The 17,672-nt window shown below is 40.5% G+C and overlaps 1 protein-coding gene across 4 annotated transcripts in view; it reads right to left on the bottom strand.

Moving 5' to 3' along the window:
* Positions 1-1,285: 1,285 nt before the first annotated feature.
* The window catches only part of LOC134536978 (neurogenic protein mastermind-like), a 192,338-nt gene continuing 175,951 nt past the window's right edge, over positions 1,286-17,672 (bottom strand). For 3 of the 4 annotated variants that reach the window (XM_063377096.1, XM_063377098.1, XM_063377099.1), the window contains exons 3-7: positions 15,094-15,363; positions 11,282-11,477; positions 9,902-10,192; positions 9,024-9,145; positions 1,286-7,584 (exon numbers count right to left, since the gene is read on the bottom strand). In XM_063377096.1, coding sequence (XP_063233166.1) covers positions 7,291-7,584; positions 9,024-9,145; positions 9,902-10,192; positions 11,282-11,477; positions 15,094-15,363 — 1,173 coding nt within the window. In that variant the 3' untranslated portion in view covers positions 1,286-7,290. The remainder of the gene's footprint in view (positions 7,585-9,023; positions 9,146-9,901; positions 10,193-11,281; positions 11,478-15,093; positions 15,364-17,672) is intronic. The other variant, XM_063377097.1, reaches the window with a different exon arrangement.

Here is a 17,672-nt window from a genome sequence, read left to right as displayed (position 1 = left end):
CTGATAGTGCAAATACCAAACAAGCTGTGGTAGTTAAGTTGATGTGTTTTATAATTTTTTGATACATTTATCTTTTTTTTTTTTTTTAAGTTGTCTGCAGTACTTGAAATTGACTTGTTTGATTGTTCGTAACAATGTTTTTTTTTATACCTGTTCAGTTGGAGCCAAATGTGTGTATCTGCTGTTCCTAATTCTGTATTTATTTTGTCCAGAAATGTAGGTAATTAAACAATTTTTAAGTATGTCTTCTTGTTGTTTATTCAATCACGTGGTATAAAGAGTTGGGTACTGTAAGCACAGTGTGTGTATTTCCTGCCAGATTTAAGAAGTTTGGTTGCATCATTTTTTAAACTTATTTCTCTACAATCTCAAATTATACTTTTCTTCAAAGTTATACCAAGTGTTGAAATAACTTATGCCATGGATGGGCCTTGCTGCTTGCCCACTTTCTTCCATTGTGTATAATTTTTTAGATTTAAATTAATTGCACGGTATCAACATAATAATTTTGTAATGCCTACCTTGGTAGCCAAATTTCCCTTAATAATAGTTGCACTCATTTTTGCTCAATACGACTCTTTATTATTATTTTTCCTAATATACATTTTGTTGTTTTTCACCATACTTCTGTTTAGTCACATTTAAAATAAGTAGTTAAGAGACTGCCCACTTAAGTAATGTGAAAATAATCTCTGAAAAGCTATAGCTTTACAACATAAAAATCAGCATGTGCAATTAGCAGATCCATTTCATGTGATAATTTTTCTTAGATGTATAAATTGCTGTGTGATATATAAAAAAAAAATGTAAGAAAAATCACTAAACGTTCTGCAAAAGTTCTGAAATATGTTCCAAGGTATTTGTAGACAATGTGAGCATGTAATGGAAAGTAACATGAGTACAAGTACGTATACAGCTTTCAGAGTTTGATGATGATGATGATGATGATGATGATGATGATGTCGATGATGTCGATGTCTGGGGAGTACAAATGACAACGTGGAGTAAGTCACTGGGCCATTTTTGACATGTGAATAGTTAAGATTGCCTTGATTTTTTTGAGGCACGACATGACCAAAGAGACAGCTCAACTTATGTTCCAGGTCAGCCAACACGCGAAATGTGCATTGAAGGTCGTCAGTCACTTCAGTTTTCATTCTTAAGTGAACCCCAAGACATTATGCATGAATATTTCCATGGCGTTACACAAACAAAAAAATTCTTTTGATTTTAAATTTTTACTAATTTGTTTAAGGTGAGATTCCGGAGATTAGAAAAAACCACATTTTGCTTTACGAAAGATATTTATTTTTAAAACAAATAACATAATACACTACTAAATAATTACAAGAATAAGTTATTTCTTCAGTTCCGCGCTGGGAACCGTAACATATCTGGTGCAACGCACGGCCGTGGCACTGACACGGCGCGGGATGAGCAGTAGCTGCCACGAACAGAACTCCTGGGTTGCGTGGAGTGAACAGAACAAAATGTGCAGAGGACGAAGGGAAAAAAAAAATCACTTGCATGCTCTTGATTTGTAAAGGAAAATAGTACAAGAAGTTTTAACAAAGAAACATACATGTAAAGGAATCTCGTTAATTCAAACAACTTTGCTAGTGTCAATAACACTGGATCAAAAGGAAACCTAAATGGCAAGCAAACAACATACAGCACTGTTTTACAAATTGGAATGTTGCAAATGATAAAAGTAACTAAAACACGAGTTTCTTTTAGTAACAAGTTTTTGACTTTTTACTTCAAGCCCATGAATGAATACTTTGTTCCGTATCAAACAATGAAAGGGTCTACTTGCAATTTGGAAAAATTCAGGTCAAAAGTATTAAAACTGACCAATAAATTTACACAGAAATTTTAGACTCAAAACAAGTCATAAATTATACCAAAATTATTCCTTGTAATTTAAGTAACAAAAAATATTAAAGCACCTCCATGAATCAATTATATATATTTCCAATAATTTATACTGATATTTTATCACGGCTTTGTCAAAATTGAACACAAACGCAAAAAGCACACACAAATTAGTACTACTACTAATCAATTTGTGCTCAAATTATCTAACCCAAAAATTAAAATTTAACTCTTCATCCATGAATACACAAGTTAATTGCAACTGTGGACAAAAAAAAAATTAAAATAAGCTGCTATTTTGCTGTAATAACTGTGACACAAGCCGATAAACTTTCCCGTCGAATAACAAGAGTTTGACATTTCCGTGCTTGAATTTTTCTGCAACTGAAGATGTCACATTTACAGTTAAAGTAATGCAAGCTTTTTCATATATATCTTTTAAGTGTTAATAAAAAATATCTTCAGAACACACAATACATTTTTATCTATGATATTCTAGGACTTTCAGATATTTCATCCATGGTTTGTAGTAAAAAAAAAATTAATCACATGGCCAGCTATAACTCAAAATTAAAGCACATTTAATTACCCTCAATCATCAAAATAAAAACTTGTGAGAGATAAAAGAGTAGAAATTAAACATATTATTATTTTCTTTTTTTGCAATTGTATATGAATTGCAGAACTTCAACAGAAATAAAACCTCTCTGGTACAATTATGATTTTTTTTTACATATCTTCAGTTCAGAACCACCTCTTGGAGAAGACAACAGTATAAGCAATAATATCAACAACGTCATACAATTTCTCATATATGTACATTAAATATCATATTTAATACAATATAATTATACATACTTCCTAACTTTTATTCTTTAACATGTACTCCAAAAAGAGCTCAAAATAAAAAAAACAAAACAAAAACTTTTCAAAAAATTTTCTCACCCTTTTACAATCAAATGTACACTTTATTCTGAAATGTTATACACATTATTTTTTTGTCCCCCGACATATATTCTAGAATGGTTTAAAATTTGATCCCTGTTTGCTACAATAAAAGTCATATGAACATTTCGAGTCCAGCTATAAATGGTAAAAATAAAGATTTATGGTACGAACCTCGTTTTTTAAAAAATTCTTCACAAACACTTAAGCTTCTAGTCCGACTGCTGTTGCAACGAACGTCTCTTGACGAGTGGTCCCACAGTCGTCTCATTTGGCCGCGCAGGGGCGAAGCACTGAACGCCAGTTTGCGCAGTTCAAAAAACAATCCTTGCTCGCACGCAGCACGTCTTCTTGGCTGCCGCTGCAACGTTTCTTGGTAACAGGGCTCGACTTGGCACGCGTAACAATAAAAACATTTCTGACTACAATTTCTCGTTGCAATCCCCGTGCCACCTCGACAACGGGCGAGTGCTCGGGACGCTCCGCGAGAGCCGGGCGTGGCACGGACTTCGCGCTGCCGCGCCGCTGAAGGGACGAAGCGCATGAGATCAGTCCCTCGGGTTTCGGCGACACGGCAGCGTCCGCCCCCCAGCGTCTGCGCGGAGGATCCGACACTCGCAAAACCATCTGAAATAATCACGTGACTCCAAACATAAAATAAAATACTGCGGATGTGCTCTACAAACTATTACAAAAATAGTTTCGTGGTTGGTACGTGGTAAGATGAAAAATAAAATTGTGTAAACTCTGGCTTAGCTCACCAGCAGTGCCCTAAGTAAAAAAAAAAATGTAAAGGGTTTTGGTGATATTTGATCGTGATCACATAGGAACAATGCTTCTCCACCTTTTAAAACTATATGACAAATGGTGCTTTCCATAAACAAACATGGCCTCGATTCTTTCCAAACAATCCCAAAACATTATCAATGCTCTAAAATGTCGACAACATAGCACAGACATACCATATCGACCCATGAAATGTAAACATGTCCACATTGTTTAAGGTGATAGAATGCCCTCCCGATATATTATCTCATACAATATAGACTTCGCTACCACAAGTCTTTCCAAGGATAAGCATGACCACTGACTATAGTATGAAAGAACTCTTCAGCAGCTAGTTATGCACGAGACTCGACTATCACAACATGTGCAGGGAACATGACGAATTGCTGTTTTAAAATTTTTAGTTAATCTTTAGAAAATGAGAACTATAAGTCAATGATTAATAGAGAAACATTTTTTTTTGCCTTTGCAAAAATGCTTATTTTTACGCAAAGTTCTGCAATTTTTTTGGAGAAAATGTGACATTACACTTTTTTTTATAAAATACTAAAAATTCTCTTCCGAAAAAAGAATGCTGTGAAATTTACGTTTGAAATCAAAACTTACATTAATTTAAATAATAAAGTGAGACCAAATATTGCATGGAAAAAAAAAACGTTTGGATAAACGTAATTTTTTTTTATTATTGTTTGGTTTTTTTATCCGTCCGTGTCATCCGTTGTTAAAAACACGGCACTGTCACCAAAGATAACATGCTGCAATAACTACGTGAAGCATGCAGCCATATGATGAAAGCTACGTAATCAACGTTTTGAGTTCTCTATGTGGTATTTAGTTTATGACCAGCAACCTTTTGACTAACAAGTACTTCTGTATAAGTAGTTCATGTTTGAGAAACTTTTTTTTAATTTCGTGGTCATGATTTTTGTTTACATTGTTAAGAATTTTGTTAAGTTTATAAATATAACTGCAATTAAAATACACATTGTTACTGGAATATGTAAAAGACAGAAATCTGCATCTTTATTGCGAAATACTACTTGCTCGTGCTCATTAAGCTAGCTATCTGAATCAGCCCATTAAAAAAGATGAGAACTCGGGGAATGGTTAAGATATTAAAGAAATTGGGGGAGGGGGAGAAATGTTAGAAAAAACCTAGTCCTTTACTACGACAACAAAAATAAATTATGTGATGTCTGGTTTACAATCAATGTGTTAAATGTTAGTAGTTGCCAATTAAGATTAATAACATAATTCAAAAATTTTACAGCACAAATTTAAATCATATTTTCTTCTCAAGATTTTATCTGTATCTACTACCCACCAAAAAAATTGTTAAACACTAATGGTGCTGCAATGAATGTGCCTATTTAAAAATTGACGCCCCCTGGTACATGTTTTTAAACAAATTAATAACACAGCTTCCCCTGAAAAGAGTATAGAGTATTTTAAAAATTAAAATTTTATTTAAGTTCAAGTATTAAGTTAAGTTTTCAACAGCCGTATGGACGCTAGGGTTGTCAATGCAATCCTTGTTCAATGTGCAAATGGAACATTCCGAGAGCAGTAAGTCAATCAACAGCTGAATGGTTCTAGCATACTGAGTCAGCGTCCACTGTGCGCAATGCTACGCAATTATTTTATGAACCTAGTCTAAACTTGACCTTGAACATCACTATGCTAACTTTCTGCATGACTGTGTGAGGAACCAAATACAAGGCCCCACAATGATTGTTTTGAACCGTCCAGTAGCAGTAAAATTGTACACATCAATTTTTCTCGCTTAATACCTACTTTTGTATGTGATGGAATAGGTGTCACAAACACACACACACACACACACAAAAAAAAGTATTTCCTGCCAGGTTTACCATCAAAAAGAAACACAACTACCAAACCTGTGTAGCTATTGGACTTTTATTTTTGGCAAGGTTAAGTAGATAGTCTCTGATATTTCTACTGTGCAGAAATTTTAATTCAGGTACTAGCACAAAAAGGGCAGGAAGTTTAGTTAGTTACTTAGGCAGTTACTATCAAACAAAGGTCTTGTACGCTAGGTGAAATCATGGTCTAGCCTACTCGCCGTTGAACCCACTCCGCAGAGCAGACTTAACGGTGTACACACATCTGGCAGAAAGATAGCTTACAAACACCCCAGTGTCTCCACAGACATCATTACCGTAATGCTCGAAACGTAAACAGTCTCGCCTAAAGCTACGTGAGAGTCCGCGCAAGACTGCGGAAAGGATTATCACTTTGGCTTGTACGCTTCTCGTCCTGCGAGACCAGGCTTCGTACTCACCGCCGTCGGGCCGGTTTCTTCGCGAGCACGTACAACGCATGTTTGATTATGTTTTAACTACAACACCTTTACAAATATGGTTCATCAGCGATTCCACGTGGGGATAAATTGACATCATTCACATTTCAACTCATGTCAATCACTATTCGTAAAACTTTTCACCGTGTCCACGCAGAATGACACAAGTTTCTTTCTTGGGCTTCTGTTGATACAGATAAAAATGTTTTTTTTTAAAAAATTCACAATTCACAAACTTTTTTTTTTAAATATATTTTTCTTTCCCGCATTATTCATGGTTATGTACAAGGAAGTATATATAACTTCAATAAAATATTTCCTGACAAGACCAACTGAAATAAAACAAAAAACTGTTGCTCGCGCAAGGTAACTCACGATATTGTCTATGTACACGAACAAGTTATTTAGAATGGCAAGGCGGCAGAGTTTCGCCATCTCCGTCCTTCGATGTGTTCTCGTGCTCCAGATGCGCCAGACCTCAGCCATGACCGCGCTCCCACGCCAGGCGACGCGCCATCCGGCGACCCACGGTCCCGAGCAGACTGCACTCATCACGAGAGAGGGGCTCGCTCTCAGCAAACTCTTTTTTGTGGCAAGATAGATTCCGAAAACAACAGTAATGTATTTTTTAACGTAAGACGAATCACAGACATTAAGTAGTTCGGCGGCCACATTCCTATTGGCCCAGTGAAGCGTGGAAGCAGCTCATTCCACAACATCGGGGGCGATAAAAATAAACTGTGAACTTGAACACACAGCGTTCCGAAGTTTAACAAGCAATCACGCGTTCCCGCGAAATAAAAAAATTGCCCCTACTTGTTATTAATGTCGAGTGTGTTGTTTAGGGAGTGTAGTTAAGCCCCGCGTATTGACATAGAAAAACAAGCCAGGGAGGCGTCACACAGCAGCAGCAGCAACTGTTTGGCACCGCTGCCCCCTCCTCGCCGGAGCAGCCGAGGATCCCTGCTCCGCGAAGCAGCGCTCCGTGGCGGGGCTGACAGGGACAGCTCCCAGGGAAACCACTGGGCCAGGCTGAAGGACAGTCCCAAAACGCGGCTGACTTTCATTGGCTGCGATTCCCCTGACCACTGGCTGCGATTCCCCTGACCACTGGCTCACAATTCACTGGTGTAACTATCCAAATAACATCATGAAAAAAAAAAAAATTAACATTTTGTGGGTATATTTGAATCTCTAACTCGAAAAAAGTCCCACGTTAATGTTTGAGAAATGTGAACGTAAGGTTATAATTTGATGCGAGATAAAAGACTTATGAAAAACGCATGTAATGTACGATATGAAACTGTGCGTCCGGAGCGCGGTCACGGGGCGGGAGGGTACAACGAGGGCCGGGGGGCGCGGGCCTACAGAATGTCCTGCAGGCTGAAGGCGGCAGACGACGCCTCGAGCGAGCTAAGCAGCTCCTGGGCCATGCCGGGGTCCCCCGGGGGCAGGCCCTCCAGGAACTCGAAGCTGAAGTCCGCCGGCAGGGACTGCTGCTGGGGAGCGGCGCTGGGGGCCGGGGGCTGCGCCGCGGAGGAAGGGGGCGGGGGGGCGGGGCCGCCCGCGTAGCCCTGGGGGTGGGGGGCGTGGTGCCCATGGTGGCCGTGCGGCGAGCCCCCCGACATCTGCTGCGACATCTGCAGGTTCACCGACATCTGGCGACAGGCACGCAGCGTTTAGACGAGCTGGTGACAAGCATGCAGCGTTAGACGTGTTGGTGACAAGCATGCAGCGTTAGACGAGCTGGTGACAAGCATGCAGCGTTAGACGAGCTGGTGACAAGCATGCAGCGTTAGACGAGCTGGTGACAAGCATGCAGCGTTAGACGAGCTGGTGACAAGCATGCAGCGTTAGACGAGCTGGTGACAAGCATGCAGCGTTAGACGAGCTGGTGACAAGCATGCAGCGTTAGACGAGCTGGTGACAAGCATGCAGCGTTAGACGAGCTGGTGACAAGCATGCAACGTTAGACGAGCTGGTGACAAGCATGCAGCGTTAGACGAGCTAGTGACAAGCATGCAGCGTTAGACGAGCTGGTGACAAGCATGCAGCGTTAGACGAGCTGGTGACAAGCATGCAGCGTTAGACGAGCTGGTGACAAGCATGCAGCGTTAGACGAGCTGGTGACAAGCATGCAGCGTTAGACGAGCTGGTGACAAGCATGCAGCGTTAGACAAGCCGGCCGAGAAGACACACATCAGCTTATTCCCGACAACACACGTGCATCTGGTCAACTTCAATTTTTATGCCATCCCCCGCACGTCAGTTGAAAAGCTTACAGGCTAGTTTACCTTGTGCCTACTGGGATGTGCTGGTGGCAAATCATGGCAGACACACATTTAGTAAACAACAGTGTCAGGAATTACGTTAACAGCAATCAGGTTAAAAAATCTTTCTAATAATAGAAAACGTTAAGATTATGCTTTTTTAAAATCTTATTAAAACTGAATTATATCTCCTGTATCAATAACATTATTATTTTAAATCACAGAAATTTTGTTAGCACTTATTTAGGAATTTCTTGCCCCAGCCTATGTAAACGATGTTGTAAATGAATTTTCTTAAAATTTAATGTGAGGTTGTTTAATCTCAATATGTTATTCATCACTTAATTAAACATACTTAAAATGTATTTCGACATGTATTTGCACGGTAAATTAATATTAATCAGACCATTTTCTTGATTAAAATGGTTGTCAGTAAACCCACTTACCCACTTTGAAAACAAAAAATTTTGATTAACATACACTCTTAAGGTAAAAAAAAAATATTCGACTTGCACAACCCATTTGAAAAACAAAAAATTTTTGATTAACATACACTCTTATGGGAAAAAAAAAATTATTCAACTTGCACTGTTATGGATTAGTGCTCTGTTTTCCTGGAACGAATAAGTTACTTTGAAGGGCTGGTGTATTATCATGTTTTTATTTGCATGACATGTCCAATATCATTGTGCAGATCTGAACTCAAAAAGCTCTAATGGACGCAATAAACTAAACTGAACTAAACTAAACCAACCTACGGACGGCCGTCAGGGCGTGCACGGGAGGGCAGGAAGGGTCGTGGAGGGGTCAGGGGGGAGAGCACTTGCCTGCCCGAGGTTGGCCGACTGCTGCAGCGACAGCGACTGCTGCTGCTGGGACAGCAGCTGCATCTGGCTGATGGGCGAGCTGCGCACCATCTGCTGGTGCTGCATCTGCAGGTTGAAGGAGCCTGCAACCGAGAAAGGCGCAACGTCGCGTCCACGCTTGCACACTGCAGTCGCACCTGCGAATCCGACCGCTCTGCTCCGCCACCGTCCCAGCTTTGTCCCGCCAACGATACTTTGCCAAAAAAAAAATTAACAAGTAAAACACAAGATACTACTCTTGGCTTCTACGCTGAGGCCACGCTGCCCATTACAGCGGCTGCAGTAGAGAACGTCCTAACATTTGGAAGCAATCATCGACACACAGCCATCTGATCCCAGGCAACAAAATGAAAAAGGAATTTCATGAACACCAGGTGGATAAAAAATGCAATTCCACGTTGACAAAATGGTTTAACTTTTGAAATTTAAATTAAATTTTCTAGCCGTACGAATCTTTGGAGCATTTCAACTTTAAATGCAACAAATGAGAATAAATAATAGGAAGTAAGGTCTTAATCGTGCAAGTTTATTACCGACGTCCGACTGAACTTAAAGCATGTTCGAATGAGCGTGGGGATGCAGAACTGTACCATATATTGAGACACATTTTCAGCCCAGATGACAGAATGCAGCAACATGAACTTCACTGAATTAGTTCTCAAGTTTTAAAATTTTTTAGTAAAATTTGATGGATATTAAAAAAATTATACAAAATTTTAAAACTGGCTGAGAAGATTCTGCCCAGAAATTAAATTTCGTATGAACAGAGAGACAATAAAGGATTAATTATGGTATCACATTCCAAGTACTACGACCGGCGTGATGGACGGTACAAGCACCTTGGGGGCCCGACTGCGGAAAGCCGGCCCGCATGTGGCCCGCCGGGAAGATGGCCGCGCTCTGCTGCTGCTGGGACACCAGCAGGTGCCTCCACTCCGGGCCCCCCGGCCCCACGCTCACGTTGGGCGGGCGCTGGCCGCCCCGCGCCGGGTAGGACGCGGCCACGCGGTGCTGGGGCAGGCCGTGGTGCTGTGCCTGGGACACCGCCCCCAGTCCCGGGGGCATGTAGAGACCACCGCCCGCCCCCGCCGCCCCGTGGAGCGCCTGCTGCTGGGGCCGCATCATGGGTCCTGAGGAAGATACAGCTTGCTCACGACAAGCATGTCTCACAACACAACTATCTAATGTGTTAATTCAAAATTATAACGAGTCTTCTACACACATAACCGAATAAAATTAAAATAATATGCATAATATTAAAATTATTTTACTTTGTTTAAAAGTAAATTTTTTCACATGTTAAGTAATTCTGCACTGAATTAAATGTAATGAAATAAACAGTAGCCTTTTCCAGTAAATAATTTAGTCCTTAAGTAAATAACCAAAATTTTGATAATGGGACTGCTGTAATCATGCTAAATTAATAAAACTTTTTTTTTACATAATTAAATGGATATGTCATTTTAAAAATTTACAATTTGAAAAATGACTCCATGTATCAAATAGTGTGGTAAAGAAGCAATGCAGGCTTACGAATTGAACCAATGAGGCATCATCATTGATGAACAAGTGAGACCTTCATGATCTTTTGTGACAGACCTAAAATTACCCTTTTCTATATTTATCTTTGACCCTGGTTCGGCCATCATGATTTCTGTTCCAAGGGGCCCGCCTCGTCAGGGGTGTATGTGTGTCAGTGAGGCGGGATGATAAGTGCGATGCTCGCTGGTGCTTCCAGCGCGGTGCTGACTTAAGCGCAAGGCCGAGGCCTGGCACGCAGTCTTCTCGTCGTGCACAGGACAACCATGAGATCCGAACGGTAACCAAAAAATTTATTATATGGCAGAGATATGAAGATAAAGCTATGCTGAAAGTCCCTCGAATGCTACCAAAAATCTGTTGAAGTTTCATGCACAAAAACTATTCTGGAATCATGTGTTTTAGCCACATTCAGTGTTCTAAACATACAGTTTAAAAATGAAAAAAAAAAAAAAAAAAAAAAAAAAAACATAACTACCCATTCGTTCTCAGTGTATTCTTTTAATGCTTTTCGTAAACAGATTTCACTTTTCGTAAAAATATTTCACTCTGATACCGTGAGCAGTTAAGATCTGCGCACCATATGTGTGTGTGCCCTGGTAAGCGAGGCCCTTAACAAACAATACTTCAGCCGAGCTGGCAGATCGAAGAGAAGCAAAGACGATGACGACGGGGTGTACCTGATGGGGGCATGGGCTGCTGGCCGGCCCGCCGCATGCCCGCGACGCTCGTGAACCTCTGCTGCTGCCCCATGAGCCCTTGGAGGAGCTGGGGGTTGGCCTTGTACTCGGGCGGTGGGCCCCGGGGCCCCATCAGGTGCTGCTGCTGCTGTTGCTGCTGCTGTTGTTGCTGCTGCTGCTGCTGCTGCTGCTGCTGCTGCGGGCAACACACGGATCTCACGCCTCTCCCATCACACACTCCACACCACACGTCCCAGCTTTCACGTCAGCTGACCAACAAGATAATATCGCTACCAAACCTAATATGCTGATTTCAATGTGCTTAACTTACTTCGGCACCATTTTTTTTTTTTACAAATTTAAATTTTAAAATTTCTTAGTAAATAAATATTTTTTTATTCTTACCATGATATGATAATCATCCCTAATGTGTAGAGACCCGAAAAAATTTGCGCATTCATTCGGCGATAAGCTAGAAGTCAAATACATATACCTTTTAGATGATTTTGCTATTGGCTTACTGTTCATCTGGACGAATCTCAACCAATTATAAACCTCCAATCAAAGAAGGACAAACCAGCTGAGACGACTTACAAGTCAGCAGCCAATGAACTGGCGTAATTTGCTCGAGTGTACAGGGAAATGTGCAGTCTATCCCGAAGGCCATTGAAACCGCAAATTTTTCTGGTCTCTACTAATGTGTTAATGAGCTGGTTAAACTCTTTACTTTTAGGGGCATTAAAAAAAGTTCTAAATCCATTCAGAGAAGACTGTCGGTATTCAATTTGTTCCACGTAGTCAAAAAAGAGTTGAAAGCTACCAAACCTAATTCAATAGTCCAACAATTATATATTTGCTCGAGAAACACATGCTGCGATGTCTGTAGAACATGACGTAAGCAGGGCATAAATGGTAAATCTACGATAACATGAAAGCAGAATTAAATAGTGGGTGAAACAGGACAGTCCAAAATTTAATTTAAATATAAAGTTTAAATAAAACAAAAAAAAAGTTTTCCAGACTTACTGTACATTACAATACATATTACGATTTCCTCACTCAGTACTAATAAAAACTATATTTTTATTGTTTCAATTGAAAAATCTATGCTCATTTAAGCAGAGATAGGTTTTCCTGAAACTAACAAAGACTAATAATATTATCATTGGAGTTTTTCTCATTCTTAAAAACAAATACAAAATAGAACCCCAATGATTTAAGAGGAAAATGTTAGAAGTAGCCAATCACCCAGAAATGCAGGTGTTTAGTTAAATCGTGTGTTATCAGAGGAGGCTCTGAGACAGCCCTGAAGTGTAGAGACCCTCACCTTCCCATCACAGCTTACAATGGATAACCTGGTATTTCCCGGGAAGATCCAAGGATAAAACACACCTTCACCCTTCCTGAGCCGAGTTCAACCAGCGAAGGGATTAATGGCCAAAACAAAAATGAAGGTACGGTATAACACCCTTCCTGAGATTCACATACAACCATAGTAACGAGTCTCAAAGGACTCAAGCTAGTTCACGGTTGCTTGTAAGAAAACAAAGAGGGTTCCATGCAAATAGCTTTATATTTTCTGATAACAGGTCATAACTCATACTGCAGCACATAGAGCACATCTGCACAGCAGACACAAATTAAATCGTATGAACAATTCAAATCTTAGCCCGGAGCCGGCTCAGAGTCATGCATCGAGATAGGGTTTTACACGTTGAATATTACTAGCTGCGACACCATTATCAAACAAAAACTGCAATGCATTACAAAAAGGAAATCATTTCTATTAAAAATAAAGTACGAAAAAAGTTATTGAATGGGTGAGTTAGTAGTGTTTTGACAGTTTTTGAATGTTTGCAACCTAGGAACACAAACATACAAAACTATATGATACTTATTTCTTTTCTAGCCCTGTTATAGTATTTGCAATGCAAAATGCAGTTTGTGTTTGTTTGAAAATCGCATTGACAAAAAAATGGCTGACATGTGCCTGGTAATAATACTAATAATATTTAACACTGTGGTGGCCCTATACTTGCAGGGCCCTAATATTTTGGAGAGGACCCTTACTTTTGTAAGGAAGGATTGGGGGGGGGGGGGGGGGGGGGGGAATTCCCTAGTGTATTGGAATAGCCCTTAGAGAAAATGACAGTACAGGAGCCATCCTGCAGAAAATACGAAAAATACACTTTCTCAAAAAAATTTTTAAACCATTCTCAAACTTAAATTTAAACAAGTGATGCTCTTATTTTTTTAAGAAATATTATCTTGTTGCAATTTTGATAAATTATGTTCAGTTTATTTAATGAATAGGGGTCTATTTCTAATGAGAGATGCGTCAATAATAAAATCAAACCGGTGCGGGTCCCCGGGTGGTTAAACCCTCACCCGGTGTACACCCCGGTCTCCAGGCAGGCAAGACCCTTGTGTCAAACCCTCACCCGGTGTACACCCCGGTCTCCAGGCAGACAAGACCCTTAACCAAGGGAAAAGCTCAACAGTAAATAAAAGATAACTGTCACAGTACAAAGCTATAGAGCAGTGGTTCCCAAAACGTGCATCAGGGTGCACTGGTGGAACCTAGAAGATTTCCCCATGCACCCTGCGGTATTAAAGATAAATATGTGTCTAGCTATAAAAATAAATAAAGTTACTCTATTATACCATTTCATTACAGATATACTGCTCTTTTTGTTAATATGTGTTCATTATATGTTAATTACTATAACACATTCGGTGCTACCAAGTATTACTGATTTTCCGTAATAATTACTAATTCAGACATCAAGTTATGGAACTACAATGTATTATCTATTAATAACTGAAACAGCGAAACACAACGACATATTGCTAGCTCAAATATATTATTATTTAATAAGAAGTTAACCTTTTGTAAAGTACTTCAAATAAATACAAATCCTGCAACTTATATCTTATACATTAGGTTTTTGAATGTTAACTAGTTTGAAACCCAGCGTATTTTTTTAAACTATTTAATGGATTGTTCAGCATGTTACCGTATAGAAGTGAGTGATAATTCTTAATGCACAAATGTGATTACTGATGGGTAGGGGCATGCATATTTCGCGAAAAGATTCCTCGTCTAGCTGAAAGTTAAAAACACTGTAGCATCGTCTGTGTTTCGTGATTGGGTGTCTTTCCTCCAGGTAGGTACACGACGACTGTCACAGCACCAATCACAGCGATTCAGTTCGGAAGCAAACGCGTCCTGAGTGGCCCGCCAATCACAAGGAAGAAACCTCTGGTGCGGGTGAACCTCGTTGCAGTCTAATGGGCGTTCAGGTTTATTCGCGAAAAAATGCCTGGCCCCTACTGATGGGTGTGCCTGCAAGTTGGTATTGCAGCATATTTCTCAGTCGTGAGACAGGTTAGTTTTACCCTACTGAGAAACTGGTCGTTGCCCCAGTATTCCTACTCAGTACGAGAGGAACCGCAGGTACAGGCCACTGGCTCACGCACTTGGTCGAACGACCGGTGGTGCGAAGCTACCATCCGTGGGATTACGCCTGAACGCCTCTAAGGCAGTAAGTATCCCCTCTGAGAGAAAACGATAATTAAGAGTGCCTGAGCCGGAAGGCTTAAGATGACTATACTAGGCGGTTCCGTATGTGTTACGGCCGCTCACTATGCCCTTGTGAGCCACCAGAGGATTCATTCGGCACAGCGTCCCTTTGTTTCCGGTGGTCAACCATGGGTATGAGATCTGGTGTAGGAACACGAATCGTCTGCAGACGATCCTCCCGCGACTTCAAACAAGTTTGAGAGCCACTGCCACGTGGACCTGGTGGTACCTGCTGGGCGCGCAGCAGCTGCTGCTGCTGCTGCTGCTGCTGCTGCTGCTGCAGCACGCTGAGCGACTGGTGCTGCTGGGCCACGAGCGTGGGCCGCTGCCGCAGGGACTGCTGGGTGAAGTTGATGGTCTGCGAGGGCGACACGGTGTAGCAGGGCTCGGGCGGGACCTGCTGCTGGCTGAAGTACATGCCCTGCTGGGCGGCAACCGACACCCCGGGGCCCCCTGGCTTCAGGTCCGCCTGCAGGTGCATGTGCTGGCCCGCCGACACCTGCGACAGACACACACACTCAGCCACAACCTCACCTCGGGAGCCAGCCTGCGTCCAACTGCCTTCCACGCAGACAAGGCATCACAGCAGATCTATACAGTCTCAATTTAATGCAAAAAAAAAAAAAATGGTTGTCTATAAAGTCGGTTTACGGACGATAGTTTAACGTGACAACGTCATAACAAAACATTGATGAAATGATTGCATTCTTTTATGAATAAAATTGAATAATTTTTATTGAATTATAACTATTTTGTATGGATACAAAGAAGGAGTGAAATGAAATCTGCAATTTAATTGATAAATTTACTTTCATTTGCACTCATTACTTCAAATATGTTTATTACTTTAACGAACAGATTATTTTAACTATTACTTTTATACATGTTTGCTATTTAACTTCTTCCAATCTGTGTTATTCTGTTAAGGATAGGACGATGATAGGAAAAGTAGGAAACGAATGGGAGTGTTTCAAGTTTAGTGTGCCTCGAAAAAGTCAAATCGATGGTTGTTCCAATTGAGTGGAAGAGAGATAGATGCGGCGCAAGCGTACAACGAGCGTAACGGGACAATGAGCGTAACGGGACACTTTTTCTTGCGTGCAGCTGGCGTTCATCGTTTTATTAGACGTCACGTCAAAAAAAATTAATTCAATTTAAAAAAAGGGGGTTTGCCTGGAAAGTCGGTTCACGGACGATAATTTTACGTGATAACGTCATAAGAAAACATTGATGATAAATTCCATACTTTTTAAACGGTGGTTGGCCGGTTATTGCATGCTCAGCTCAGGCGGAACGTGACAATAAGTCATGCTTTTTTCGTGCGTGCAGCCGGCGTTCATCGATTTATAAGACGTTATCACGTCAAAAGTCCAACTAAACAAATTAATGTCAATTTAAAAAAAAAAGTCAAAGAGGATGGTTGGTTCGTTGGTCATGAAAATTACCAACAAAAACAATCATTAAAAAAAAATCAGATCACTGTCTTGCTATTAAGGCTTGTATCGGGAATGATTCCTGATTGGGTCCAACCCAGGTAATTTTGCACTTGGAAAATGTTAAGGGGTGTTGCCAAGGGGATTTTCTCGGATTTTTCCTCACAAATTTATTCCGTCAATGCTCCATTCTCGTCTCATCACCTTATTCCGTTCAAAGTTATTGTTAACCTTCTAAAATAATCTATACCTTTTGTTTGAAACAATTTTTGATATGACGAACACTTATTGCAAGGGTTAAAATGGACTAAGGCCCTCTTTGTTCCAATGTTATAACATATGAATTCCAAGATATATCTACCTGCGCTTGTGGGCTAATACGCTGAAAGGAATTTTTTATTCTTTCTGATTTAAAGTTTTATGAGAATACATGTTTAAAATGTGATTACAGTAGTCCAGTTTAAAGCGATACTGAACCTTAAGACCACTTTATAACTAGCAAATAGCATGTCGAGGCGTGGGAGTGATCCCCTACGCTCGTCACGTGTCGTGGGGGGGGGGGGGGGGGGGGAAGCAATCGAAATAGCGAGCAGCGTTGAGTTAGTTGTTACCGACGCATTTACGTTTCGCAGCTTCAGTTACCCCGTTTCATGCGATGCTGCATCGTCTATAAACACCCACACGGTTCGCTTGAGTAGCATTTCTCACTGGTAACTTCGCGCTACCGGACCGAAATAGCAATTCCTAAGACGAATGGGTCGTTCATCATGCATATCTGTCTACATTGTATATTGCATTCAAGCTGCGTGGGTAACATCATTAAATATCCATTAAACACATTCTACAGTATTCGTGCCGTTGTACGAGTACACCAGCGTTTTGACGTGTTAATAACTTAGCTCCAGGTACACAGCATTTATGTGGGAGTAATTTCGTGAATGTGACGTCATGTAACAAACATAGTAGTGCCATCTTTGGAGGATGGCGCGAACCAAAGTTCACAAATACAAAGGGAAACGTATAGTATTAACAGTTTAATTAATTTTAACATGATGAGCAGAAGTTTAATAAAAATTATTTTTCGAAAGTAAGGTTCAAAACCGGGGGTTTAGTAATTTTTCAAGTATTTTTAGTTTATATTGGAGCTGTTTCATTATACAGTTAAACATTTCGGTCTACTAATCAAGTGATTTAATAGTTAACGTAGCTGCTCCGGCAGCGAATTCTAACGGTGGGTGCGGAAACTGCGTGTTATTCGCGTCCAGAAATGCAGCTGAAAACACCTTTTTCACGTGCATATAAAGCTCGGCATTATTTTAAAGAATTCTACGTTTATTTTCGCGTGTGATTTTCGTATAATAAGTTTATTTTCAAC

Source organism: Bacillus rossius, chromosome 11 (genome assembly GCF_032445375.1).
Source record: "Bacillus rossius redtenbacheri isolate Brsri chromosome 11, Brsri_v3, whole genome shotgun sequence".
Lineage (NCBI taxonomy): Eukaryota > Metazoa > Arthropoda > Insecta > Phasmatodea > Bacillidae > Bacillus > Bacillus rossius.
Note: the sequence above shows the minus strand (reverse complement) of the source record. Positions and strands in the feature narration are given on the sequence as shown.